This window comes from Megalops cyprinoides, chromosome 3, assembly GCF_013368585.1.
Source record: "Megalops cyprinoides isolate fMegCyp1 chromosome 3, fMegCyp1.pri, whole genome shotgun sequence".
NCBI lineage: Eukaryota > Metazoa > Chordata > Actinopteri > Elopiformes > Megalopidae > Megalops > Megalops cyprinoides.
In genome coordinates, this window is record NC_050585.1 from 31984720 (window position 1) to 31997012 (window position 12293).

The 12293-nt window shown below is 45.3% G+C and overlaps 1 protein-coding gene across 3 annotated transcripts in view; it reads right to left on the reverse strand.

Annotated features, from left to right (window-relative positions):
• Positions 1-1176: 1176 nt before the first annotated feature.
• Positions 1177-12293, reverse strand: part of LOC118775240 (fibroblast growth factor 13) — a 101899-nt gene continuing 90782 nt past the window's right edge. For all 3 annotated transcript variants that reach the window (XM_036525057.1, XM_036525056.1, XM_036525058.1), the window contains 2 exons: positions 6278-6476; positions 1177-2858 (listed from right to left, as the gene is read on the reverse strand). In XM_036525057.1, the coding sequence (XP_036380950.1) occupies positions 2722-2858; positions 6278-6476 (336 nt within the window). In that variant the 3' untranslated portion in view covers positions 1177-2721. The remainder of the gene's footprint in view (positions 2859-6277; positions 6477-12293) is intronic.

Here is a 12293-nt window from a genome sequence, read left to right on the forward strand (position 1 = left end):
TAGTTAGTTAGCTAGATATTGAAAGCCCAAAACAATGTAATGTTTTTAATTGACATGAAGATATTACACTGATTAGCATGGTAATTAACTGATACAGTAACTCACCTTAAATGGCACTTATGTTTTACTCCAGTTTCCCCATGTTTTCATTGTTTTGGTGACGTAAGTGTAAATAAATCTGAAACTCATAATTGTGTATTGTGTTAGTGTTGGTACTGTTATTTATGTGTAAAATTCCAATATCTACCTCTACTTCCCACAGTCAGAACTGGGTATTTTAAATATGGCTTGTATGAAACTGTTAAGTAAAACATGTAATCAACTGTCAATATGGCAGTGTACAGTCTGTTGATAAAGACCACCTCACAGCAATGTATTTGCTCTTCAGTTTCAATAACAAATTTACTTATTTTTGACCTTCAGAAGTGAAGATGTTCTGTAAAAATTCTTTCTTAAATTTAGACTAAAAATTTAGTTTAGTTAAGAGTTAAGTGCATTGAGTTAGATTGAGTTGGAATGAGTTAGACCTGAGCCATAGATGTAGCATTGAATTTCTCAGATGGGCCCTTTAACAATTGTGGCAGTCAGTTCAACCCAGTCTCACTTGTGATACAGGGTGACGTACGGCATTTGGTGTGCTGGTACATGATCTGACAGTTACAATCTCAGTTCCAACTGCTCTGTGGCAGCATTAAAGAATACCTATTGGCACTGTCCTCAGATTCACAAAGCACTGCTGCAAGTACTGCTGTACTTGACAATCACTTCAACACTTTGAATGCAGAGCATCACCCAGATAGTCCTGTTCATTAAGTGTTGCCGCAGTGCAGCTGAAACACACGGGTGCAGTCATCAACCCGTGTGCCAATACATGGAATTTTGGAAAATGCCAAGCGTCATGTTGTACACAGTCTGAGAGGAGTATAAGCAGGACAGTTCCTGGCTTAATAAATTCACAATTCAATGGAGGTGATTATTTCAATTTAAATGGAGAAAAGAAATAAGTTCTATCGAATGCAACATAAAATAACCGAAAAATCTGTACGACAAGAAAGGATTGAAGGAAGAACAGACCTGAAAAAGGAAATGTCAGGACACGTTTTAAAAGTATATCTTTATATAAACATTTTATTCAGTGCAATTTTTGTGTATACAACAAAGAATAAACAACTGGAAGGTACCAGGCTGAAAGCCCGCTTGTACACCATACAGGTTTATCCTGGTATGCATTGGAACACATGATCCAACATGGGTTAATACACATAGCCTACATCATGCAGCTCTATTCCAGAAGTCCCAGCTGTCTCCCATGCAACAGATATGTTCACCTAAAATTAAATGGAACTAAACCATAAACAGGGGCCTCCCTGTAGCATGTATGAAGAAGAAGAAGATATGCTGCTCAAGGGAAAGAGTACTTCGCCCACAAGAAGGGGTCCTTGCTCTACACAAGAACTTTATTTGTACATGCCCTGTACAACAAAGGGAAGGATTTTCCCCCACTTTGCAATTTTGCTCACTTTACAAATAAAACACAACCTATAAAAAAGTTAAGCCACCTAAAATTCCACAGTATCAACTTTTTTTCATAGAAAATGGTCACCACTATTCATACACAAAACAGTGGTCTGGTTGGGAGCCTCGCCATATCGTCATGGCGAACAGAGTCAGGCAATGCATTTTCAACAAAGAGAGGGTGTGGGGCTTGACACAAGCACTCGATTATTGGTAATAGACTACAGGACAGAGACAGAGACAACCTGACAAGATCCAGACAATGGGGAAAACATTTAACAGTCAACTCATACTGCAGAAATCGTGCCAATAAATAATAAAAAAAAACACTTCCTGTAATACTGATCCATTAAGTCCGACAGAGCAATGCTACCTTTTCATTTGTTCCTTCCTTTCCTTTTAAACCTGAAACGTAATGAACACAACACATCGCTTCCGGCTGCACCTCTACATTGGCTGTTAAACTGCATAAAGGGGCGCAGTTCCACTCCCATCTTTGGTGTGCTGGAGCCCCTTTCGCACTGTGGGACAGCAATACGCAGACAGTGAGGAGAGGGTAGAAAGAAAAGCTCTCGGCTAATTCCGTAAATTAGCAAGCAAAATGGAGGCACAGCTTTTATGTGTGAAACCCCCCCCCAAATCCCCTTTATTCAGATAAGCTGAGTGACGGCTGTTTTTCTTTATCCCCGATGCAATAGCGCTCTGTCTCTGTGCTTAAGCACGACAGTGCAGGACAGCCACCCCCTGGCCTCAGCTACTGGAGGCTGCGACATGGGAAGTTTTCGATCAGTTCTTAAGAAGCGTTAATGACACATGGAACAGGTCACTTCTCAACAGCTTACCCAAGCAGTGGCACTTTGACCTTTCACTGCCAGCCCTGACGTCTGCAAAGACGTGTGGGTAAATTCTACGGTATGGTTATTCGCGGGAGAACGAGGCGGGGTGGAGCAGCAAAACAGCTTGGCTTTTAAGAGAGACGGCTATGGAAGGTAGGTGGCTTTGCTATTCCTGCGTTCGTTTTTTTCTTTAATATCGACAGCCATCACTGTGGCTTAAGAGAACATCGTTGGCCTAACTGTGTTGCTCTGGTCTTTGTCCTGAACCGCTGATGGTATCGAGAAGGGGAGGGGGAGTCGTCTGCTTGAAGTCGCGAGCATCCGGAGGTAAGTGTAGGAATCTGCCCGGGCCGAGCCCACGGTGGCCCGGCTACGTCGACTCGTTTTGGCTCACCACCTTGCCGCCGTTCAACATGGCCGACGCGCTCCGACTCTTTGTGGGCGTGCCGCTGCCGGACCGGGAGAACTCCGTCAGGTCGTGGAGCGAGGGCTCTCTGTACATGGCCACTGTGGGACAGACAGGTGAACAGGGCGGTCAAAAACCAAAAACTCACCTGCACAGATCAGCCAGGGTCACCTTCTACAGCCATCTCAGGGCATGGCACACTGAATAAAGACCTCACGGAATATTAATACATCCTATTATTTAATATAAACAGCAGAAACCCACTTAAAAATCAGCCAGACATCTTTTTAAAAACTATGGTTTTATAGCTTATCTGGTCCTGTGACATAAGAGGAGGAAGTCCTGACTTTTGAAGTGTGAGGGGTAGTTTTAAGGCTGTGGAAGGCGATACTTAACCCTCTATTAAAACTATCCAGCTTGCAGTGTGCTTCTATTCCTACTAAACTACCTCAGCAGCACCTTCCCTTCGGTTCCACTCCTGTTTAATGCCTTTGCACAAAGCATCCTCACACACCTAAGCCAATCAATACGCCACTCTAAGGAGACTCTGTGAGGATCAATAGTCGCCTTATTAGTGGCAGCTTCATGCAATGGGCTGCAGGATGTCTAGCTTAAAGGTCAGGGGTTCAACCCCAAGGCTCCAAAGCAATGCCCTTCAGAGAAACTTGTTTTCATTTTTTGTCTTAAAGACTTCCAGTGACAGGGTGCCCCAGCGATCTCCACTCTGAGAGGCTGTCACTGTAACAGGTTAAAGTGTGTGTGCTGACCTCTGTCAGACACCAAGCTTTTTAAAGCCCTGCTCAGGATTCCTGCTCCAATATCCAGGGTTTGATATCTCCGGTATCAGTGCTTTTCTCCCTAAAGCATGGCCCGTAGGAGTGTTGGTATGTCACACTTGTGTTTTACTGAACAGACAAGAGCTTCACTGGCGGAAAATGTGGGTATGTGAGAGTCGGCTATTTTGCAGGCTTTGGAGTTTAAATCCTCTGCAGGGTTAGGTGGAAATCGGAAATGACTAAGGCGTGGTGCACTGGATTATTTCTCATGCTTTCTCCCAGAAAGAAACCCTGGAAAATGGTGTTGCACACCTCTCAGATATGCCATTAACCTCTGCACAAAAGAGAACTGCTGTCTGTTTTCTCCTCACTGGGTGGAACTGTGCAAGGCTTCCTCATTGGTGATTTCACAGTCATGCTACATAACCATTGATTTGTGCTATCTTTCCTCTGTCTACGGTTCAGCCCGGTACAGAATATTAATGAACCTGCTGCCCCCTGAGCAAGGCATCCGTTGTGTTATTCAGTATTGCAAAATAATATTCACTTGGAGAGATAACGGTGTCTGTCTCAGAGGTGATCTGTCTCTCCTTCTGCTCTCACCTCACTGAAATGGTTACCACTGAGGAGGCTGGTGCATTTGGGTATTGGGTATTCAGACAGACCTAACATAACTGGTTGGATAAGCGCTACGTGTCCCTCTGATTCCCACCTTCACACTGCATGTGACACCCAAGCAGAGTGCGTATCTCAAGCAGAGAGGGATGTAACACAGACATAACTCAGAGATTTGTCCTGCAAGCAGCACCACCTTCTTCTAATGAGCTGCTGGTGCCAGTGGGCATCCCCCCTTTCCCCCTCCATCCTTTAGGTTTAGACAGGCCTGCTGGTTCTTAAACAGCACTGAGATGCTGTTATGATAATTGTGTTGGACGTCTACCCCTCTACACACACAAAGTGCACCACAAGCAACTGCAAAAACACTGCATCTTCAGTAATTCATCCTAGTGCTGCACAGTCCCTTCCTTGAGGTGAAAATAGAGGATCCATGCTTCTTCATATCAAAGCTTTCTACCTCAGCACTTTTTTCGCAACCCCCTTGATACTGTAATCCATTCATAATGTATCCCAAGTGAACTGACAGCCACTGTCCCCACCCTATATTGTACTGTAGATAGATTAATGGTGCTCTCAACTCTGAGAGTCACATATATCAATGTTCCTCCACAAAACAATGAGGTGAGGGGTGGGAGGGGAGGAGGGGGATGGAGGGTAGGGTATTTCCTTGTCCCCGTGTGTGTTGCTGGTTTGTGTGTGTGCCTTTTTTTTCCTCCATCCTCATCAACAAGCTACTGTTCTGTCAACTCCTTGTAGCTATGTGAGCTCTCTGAGGTACTTCTGTGATTTTAGATGGAGAGAATACATTTACATATCCCTGAGTCCCACCTCCTCCCCGCAACGTGGTAATCACAACTTTTTTTGCCGTTGTTATTATTGATATTTTTGCAATTGCAGCTCTTTCTTTTCTTCTGCTGCCATTTCAGCAGTAGCTGTTCTCTGCCTCCTTCATTTACCAGTGCTGAATTTTAATGCACAGAGCCCTTCTTTTGTTGACAGATAAGCCTCTACTTTACTGTAGATGAAAGAGACGTGGCCTTTTCAAGGTTGAAAGCGGCGGCCCCCTCCTCCTCCCCTTACGTACTCCCTTGTTCCCACTGAGAGAACACAAGCTCAGTGCCTGTCTCTCTCAGTCACACCCCACCCCAACCCGCACTGAGTGGCCACCTTACTCCCTGACATCTGTCATAAGGCCTATGTTCCCTCCCGACCGCTACACTCTGCTACCGAATAGCGTCTGGTGGTTCCATCGCAGCGGTGCAATATCACTATCCAGATCTTTCTCCGCTGTTGTTCCCCGATGATGGAATGAACTTCAACACTTCATCTGAGTCCCTCTCTGTCTTCAGAAAACATCTGAAGACACAGCTCTTCTGCTCTCACCTGAGCACCTGAAACACTACCACCTAAAGGAATTTCTCATGTCTCAAAACTGTTTCCCTATTAAAAAATGAAAATGTAATCTAATGGTTTCATGCACTCGTTATCTCTACAAGCTATCTTGTACCTTGTCTGGCCAACCTTTGAAACCTGCTCATGCAGCACTGCTAATATTGTTGATTCCTTATGGTTTTTTGCTTGTGTTTTACTCTGCCTTGTAAGTCACTTTGGATAAAAATGTCTGTCAAATGATTAAATGTAAATGTAAATGTAAATGTAAAGGCCTGGATGCCTCAACAGCAGCACAGAGGGGCATTGGCTGAATATGAACGTACTCAAGCTTTAAAGAGAAGAAGATCCCAACTCAAAGCAAATTTAGGTTGTAGGGTACCAGCTTGACCATACTGAGAAGGAACTGTGATAGAAAGCATGTGAGACCTGTAGTATCTGATTTCTCTTTGGACTGATGGGGCCTTGTTATTTTATGATTGAGCAATCAGTCACTGCTGCAGATGGTTATTTTTCTTTTGGTCCTTGAATGACCCAGGAGGGACTAATTAATGACTGTAAAAACAGAAGATGCTCCATAGTGATGTGTGCACACCACAAGATTGAAAGCAATGAAGTTTTGTTAAAAACCATATTCTGTAGTTGTGTCCTCTGTAACTAAGTCCTTAATCTGCAAAACACTATAAAACCCAAAACAGGAGATAGCCCACCAGCCCACCCTGAGGACAGAGCCCCACCTTTCAGTGGCTTGGGGAGGAAGTGGGCTGCTGGTTTGTTCTTCTTCACATGGTTCCCCTTCATGATCTCTCCCTCTTTGTTCAGACCGAGGTACCAGCCCCTGCCCGACTGCTGCTGGCGGTAGATCATGGAGGAGTATGTCACGTAGTAATTCTCAAACACCGACTCCTTGAACTTGCACTCTGGCGTGAAGTGCTCCTGGTAAAGAGAAAAGGGAAGAACGTATGGAAGGGAGGACAGAGAGAGAGAGAGAGAGAGAGAGACAGAGAGAGAGAGAGAAAGAGAAAAGGTAGAAGGACACTGTGAGGGAAGAGCCTGTGGATCCCAAGGGATAAGGACCCCACAAATTCTGAATGAATCTACTCATCCTTTATATATTAGCAGCTTGTAGTCTGACAGGAGCACAAAGATACAGCCCCTTCATACAAGAATAAAGGATAAACACACTCATGCATATATGCGGACACATGAACAAACAGAAATTTCCACCACTGCATTTGATTCCAAATTCACTTTAGAAATCCTGCCTATTAACAAAAGACTTTATATCCAACAATCTACAGTTTTTGAGGCTGTAGGTAAGAAACCAGCACAACATATCTATTAAACATTGATTTTCTTTTCTTCTGAATATTAGCACTTTTCATGAGCAATGCCTATAGAAAAGCTCTAGATAACACACTAAACCACATTAGTAGCAAAGAATTTGATTCTTAATTTGCTCACTGTCATCCTGTCTTTGTGACTTCCTTGTCTATCAGGGTCTGTAGACTACAAAGAGCAGTTTCTTGCAATGTTTCTTTTTTTAACAACTGACAGAAAGCTGGGAATAAAAAACCAGTTGAACCAGAGTGCCGCTGAAATTGTCTCTGTGTTCTCTCATTTACAAAACCTGACAAACCTTACCCTGACTTCCACTGACTAATGAACTGACTGCTATAGAGCACATGCCAATGCAACAAGACTGGCACAAGAGCTGCTGTCAAGAGCTCTGGCTCACTGCCTGCAACACTGACAAATCAGCCCCCCCCCCCCCCTTCCCCCTTTTATCTGTCTCTTTCCCTCCCTTTCTTCATCTTAATTCTCTTTCTCTATCCCCTTTCCTCATTCCCTCTCCCTCTCCATCCCATTCTTTTTCTCCCTCCCTCCTCTCTCCCTCCCTCATCTCAGTTATCTTTTCCCCTCTATCTATCTCTTTACTGATTACCCACCTTCCCCTTCTCCCTCCCCTCCACGATGAAATAATTCTCCGTTCCTGAACAAGAAAATGGGAGCTCGTGAAAAACAGAGCGTTGCTGAATGGGAAACGTGACTCCACTCCCTGTACGTGCTGCCGGATGATTTTGGCACGACCCGCTGCTGACGCGCATTTAAGCATGGCGGAATATTTACATTTCTGTTCGCTTCTGTCTCTGGCCTGACATGAACAGCTCAGACCTTTTCATGGACGCCCCAATTAACTGCTTCTCTCTGGCGCTTTCACACATAAGCGGGATCGGCTCACTCCTCACACCCCTGCTCCACCGCAGGGAGGTGTGATGCCTTCCTTCGTTCCATCTTCATGCGCGGCCCGGCACTGTTCAGTTAGCAAACCTCCTCCACTGTTTGGGCGTGTTGCATATTGACTTATTAGGAGCGGTGTGTGAAAAGGCTTATAATAGGTGTTTCAGACCAACAACCGCAGCAGTGCATTCTTCTTCAAGCTCTCCTCCATATGTCAAGAAGCGCTAATTATTTCAAACTGCCTGCTTTTTGAAAGCTGCATGACTCATCCTTTTGCCTGGGAAAGATCAATATATTCAGTCTCTGGGAAAACACACATACACACAAACATATATAAAAAGGCACACATACAGATACACAGAGATCAGGGACTTCACAGCCACCGTGGCAGAGTTCTGTCTCTGCTTCCTGGGCCTGAGCCAAAGGATCGCTGCATATTCAAATCAGACTCCTGCAACAGCTGTCTTACTCACCTAGACACGTACTGTCCAGGAGAGATGCACCGTACCCACTGCCTTACAGCGCGCTGTCTATGGCACTTTGTCAAGACATGCTGTCTGCTCAGACACTCTTCAAAATGTAGCTCGCGGAGTTTCGAGAAAAGGACGATAGCAAATCTTATGTATCTGAATGCCTGTAGCGCCTTCCGCGGACTCTGATGAATGATTCCCGTGATCGATGGGATGTTGGAAGGAAAGACTCCGCTCCCGGGCAGGGTTGCGTTAACTCTGTATACTAACATTAAATTTATGCTGCTTCTGTGTTGCACAGAAAATGTTTCTGTATTGAACAGAAAATGTGCAGCTTTGAAACTTCTGACCGGAACCCCTAGCAGCTCCGTCATCAAATTGCCTGCTTGAAATGCAGAGCACGGACACCTATTCACATAGCGGGGCTCGCCGCGATCAGAAATGCATCTCAGGGCTAAGACAAAGCCCAGGGGCAGCTGTGTCGTGACTGAGGCGAAATGGCTTCTCTTGTTGCTGTGAAGCAGTGAGCCAGAACATCTGCACAGAGGCAATATTCCTCCTCTAATAAATACACATCTTCACAGACAATTGGAATCTCTTCACAGTTTAAAAGGATTATCAAGCGGTTTGGCGAGGCTTACATAACTGTTCTGCTTGCTATCGGTGCCGCCGCAGCTGAAGGTCAGATTAATTAGCAGCAAATCAAACATTAATCTGCTTTCAGGGAGGATTGGATTAAACTCTGAATTCTATCTTGTAAGAGATATTTAATTTACGAGTTACGATAACCACGTCAACAAAAACAACAACGCAATCATGCGGTGGAAACAAGGAGGAGGAGCCTGGCGGGGGGGAACTCCACAGCTGCAGAGAGTGACGCGCATCGCCCGTCGCTCGGAGAACCCTCTCCCTCTGTTACCTAGTCACACGACACGCAATTACACCAGGGACAGTTCGCCGCAACAAATTCTCCGTCACCCAAATTCACCGCTAATGACGGTGCCTTTTCTCGAATGCTCTGCGCTGCACTCCTGCTTCCTCATTACTTCAAGATGCCACTTGCTACCTTGCAGGCGCGTCTGGAAAAAAGCAGTTAGTCAACAGAACGAGCGCAGAACAATTTATTACAGCTCTGCCGAAGCCTCCGTTCTCTGGTGGCTAGGTTGAGCAGCGGGATTAGAGTGGCTGAGTTGCACTAATCACTGCGTTGTACTTAACAACTCTGTGAGAAAATTATGAACTGTTCTGCAGGAGTCCAGCTTTACTTCAGTAATGAGCTCAGAGGGTTTCTGGTTTCTCTTGTAGCTTTGGAAATGACGTTAATTATTTGAAAAAAAAAGCAAACAGAGGAGAAAAGCAGAGCTGGACTGTCATTTCCCTTCTTCTATAAATTATATTTTATATGGGTGGCATCTGCCTGTGTCTGTATCTATGACACAGCGGACAGTAATACTCCCCAAACAGTAATATTCAAACTATAGAAATCTAATGTAAGCCCAGGTTACTGAACTGCTTTAAATGCAATCTTGGAGTGGTTCTGAGAGAGAACAGTCCCACGAAATAACACAACATCCAATTAACTGCTCCTGCTATTGTAATGTCACTCCCGTGCTCACTCGTATAGAAGAGACAGCTACGCAAATTAAAGGAGGACATTACATAAAATAAATAAATAACACTGCCTGCACAGTGATGGTCTTGGTCACATGACTCCCTCTAGCTGTCATGGTCACGAACCATTTCCTGAGCGAGAGGCGCTTTTAGGAAATGTACTTTTTTAATTACCCCATTAAGATACATTCGTTTTCATTTGACGGGATTGCTGAGAGGAACAAAGCTGAGCTCGAATGCTATACGGCTGCAATCCATTTCAGCAGCATTACACTGAGTAAATAAGTTTGACCTTACAAAACTAATAGCCAGTGAGCAGACATACTCAGGCTCGGCTGCAGCGGACGCCTTTCCACAGAAAGAATAAGATGGGAGAGAACAACAAAAGCACATCATTACTACATCAGTAACAGTACCCAGAGTCTTTTTTTTTTACACTGGGAAGATATGGGGACGTGCACAGAAGGAGCCCACTGCATTCAGCAGCTGCACAGCGAGGGGAAGGGTATAGCCCTGCTCTGCAGCAGCCACCCGGTCCTCGGTCTGCATCCCGATGTTCCCCTGCTGTTTGTGTTTCTCCGTTCATTCACTCTTCTTATGCAGTGGGTCCCCCTCTCGTATCCACCCCCCCCGCATCCCCCCCTTCCTGCATCACCAGAAGCACTGGAGCCTGCCAGCTGCAGTCACGTGGCCTGGAGGCTGGCTCCACATCACATCGTATTGCGACACTGGAAATCCTGCAACCCTCCCCTGCCCCCCTTCCACCTCCGCCTTCCCTCCCTCCCTCCTCCCCTCCCCCACAGGGTATCCCCTGCTTGGGTTGCAGAGGAGTATTTGTGTGTGTGTATGTGTGTGTGTGTATGCGTGTATGTGTGTGTGTGTGTATATGTGTATGGTCGAGCATGGTACAGCTTTCTGGCCTCACATGTGCTTATGTGTGACCTGAAAATCATTTGTCCTGTCTGTTTTAGGACATCACTACATTTTGAGCCAATTAATAATGAACGGACAGAAATTACAAATCATTCCCAAAACTCATCTGCCTTTTCTCCATATGGTTTGCACGTTTATGTGTGTGTGTGTGTGTGTGTGTGCGCGCGCATGAGTGTGTGTATATGTGTGTGTGTTCACATGTGCATGTGTTTGAGTGTACCTCTCCGTGTGTGTCTGTGTGTGTTTCTGCTTGTGCACATGCACAGGCTATGGCCCTATGAACTGTGACACCACCGCTCATCAACCTCTTCCCCCCCAAGTGCCTCTCATTCCCCTCCCCACCCGAGTCGGTGTCTCTTTTTTTTCCCCGCTCTCGATCCGTCTCCCACTAAAAAGAACCGGAAGGACCAGAGGACCCAGTTCGCGGGTCAGAGGCCCCGCTCAACAGCCCACCTGACCCCAGTCAGGTGCCGCTTCAGCACCCACTCTTGCCATGTCTCCATCTCAATGAGTCTCTGTTCGAGTGCCTCACCAGCTCTCTCTCCCCATCCCACCTCCCTTTCAAACGCAGCCTCTGCTGTGCTCGTGAGTGCAGTGAACGCAGCACAGAGCTTTTACTCAGAGCGAAGCCACCGACGCTGCTTTCCAGCCGCTAGGCACGCACACTCACGAGCAGCGCTCACAAGCTCACCCCTTCGCACACTGCGTCTTTCACTCCTACAGGACTACCTCACTCCTTCACACAATGTCCTTCAATCTCATGCTTTGACGCAAGGGTGACTGGATTGCTCCACTTTTCCCTGTATGCTTGAGAGCTGAATGGGCTTTCACGCCTTCCTCCAAATGGAGTGCTTACTCTGCTTTGCATATCATATGCCAGCGACAGGCTGGTCGCTTATTATCCTGTCAACAGAGGAAATTAACAACTTCCATTAATTCTATGATTGACTCATTAATTCAGTGACTGACTTTTATTCATTTTAGGATAAACAGTAATGGAGGGACGACAAAATAAATGAGTGTCAGTTGACAGTCATGTTCAATGATAATTCCCCAAAATGGAAAATACATAATATGGTAAACAAAGGAATACTCTGGCCTTTTATCTCTGAAGTAAACTGTGTAGCAAACTAGTCACCCTATATGATACAAACCAGTTTATGGCATTCCTGTCTGCTTAGTATTTCAGTACACAAACAGTACACAGATCAGTACAGTCTTATAAATAATGACTGTACAGACAATAAATAATAGATTTCAACAACCCTTTTCCAATGCTCCTTTCCTCTCATTGTCTTTTGATAACGTACTCTGTCCCGGCCTGCTTTCCTCAACTGAAGAACAATATAACAGCCCTTTGTGCGTTAAGAGGATCTGACACGTCTCGGCTCACCTGGGACCCTGACAACATTCACTGTTTTCCCCTAATCCCAAACACTCATTGTAAAATTCATTACTGCACTTAATCACCATCTATGAAAACAAAACTGTAAAAGAT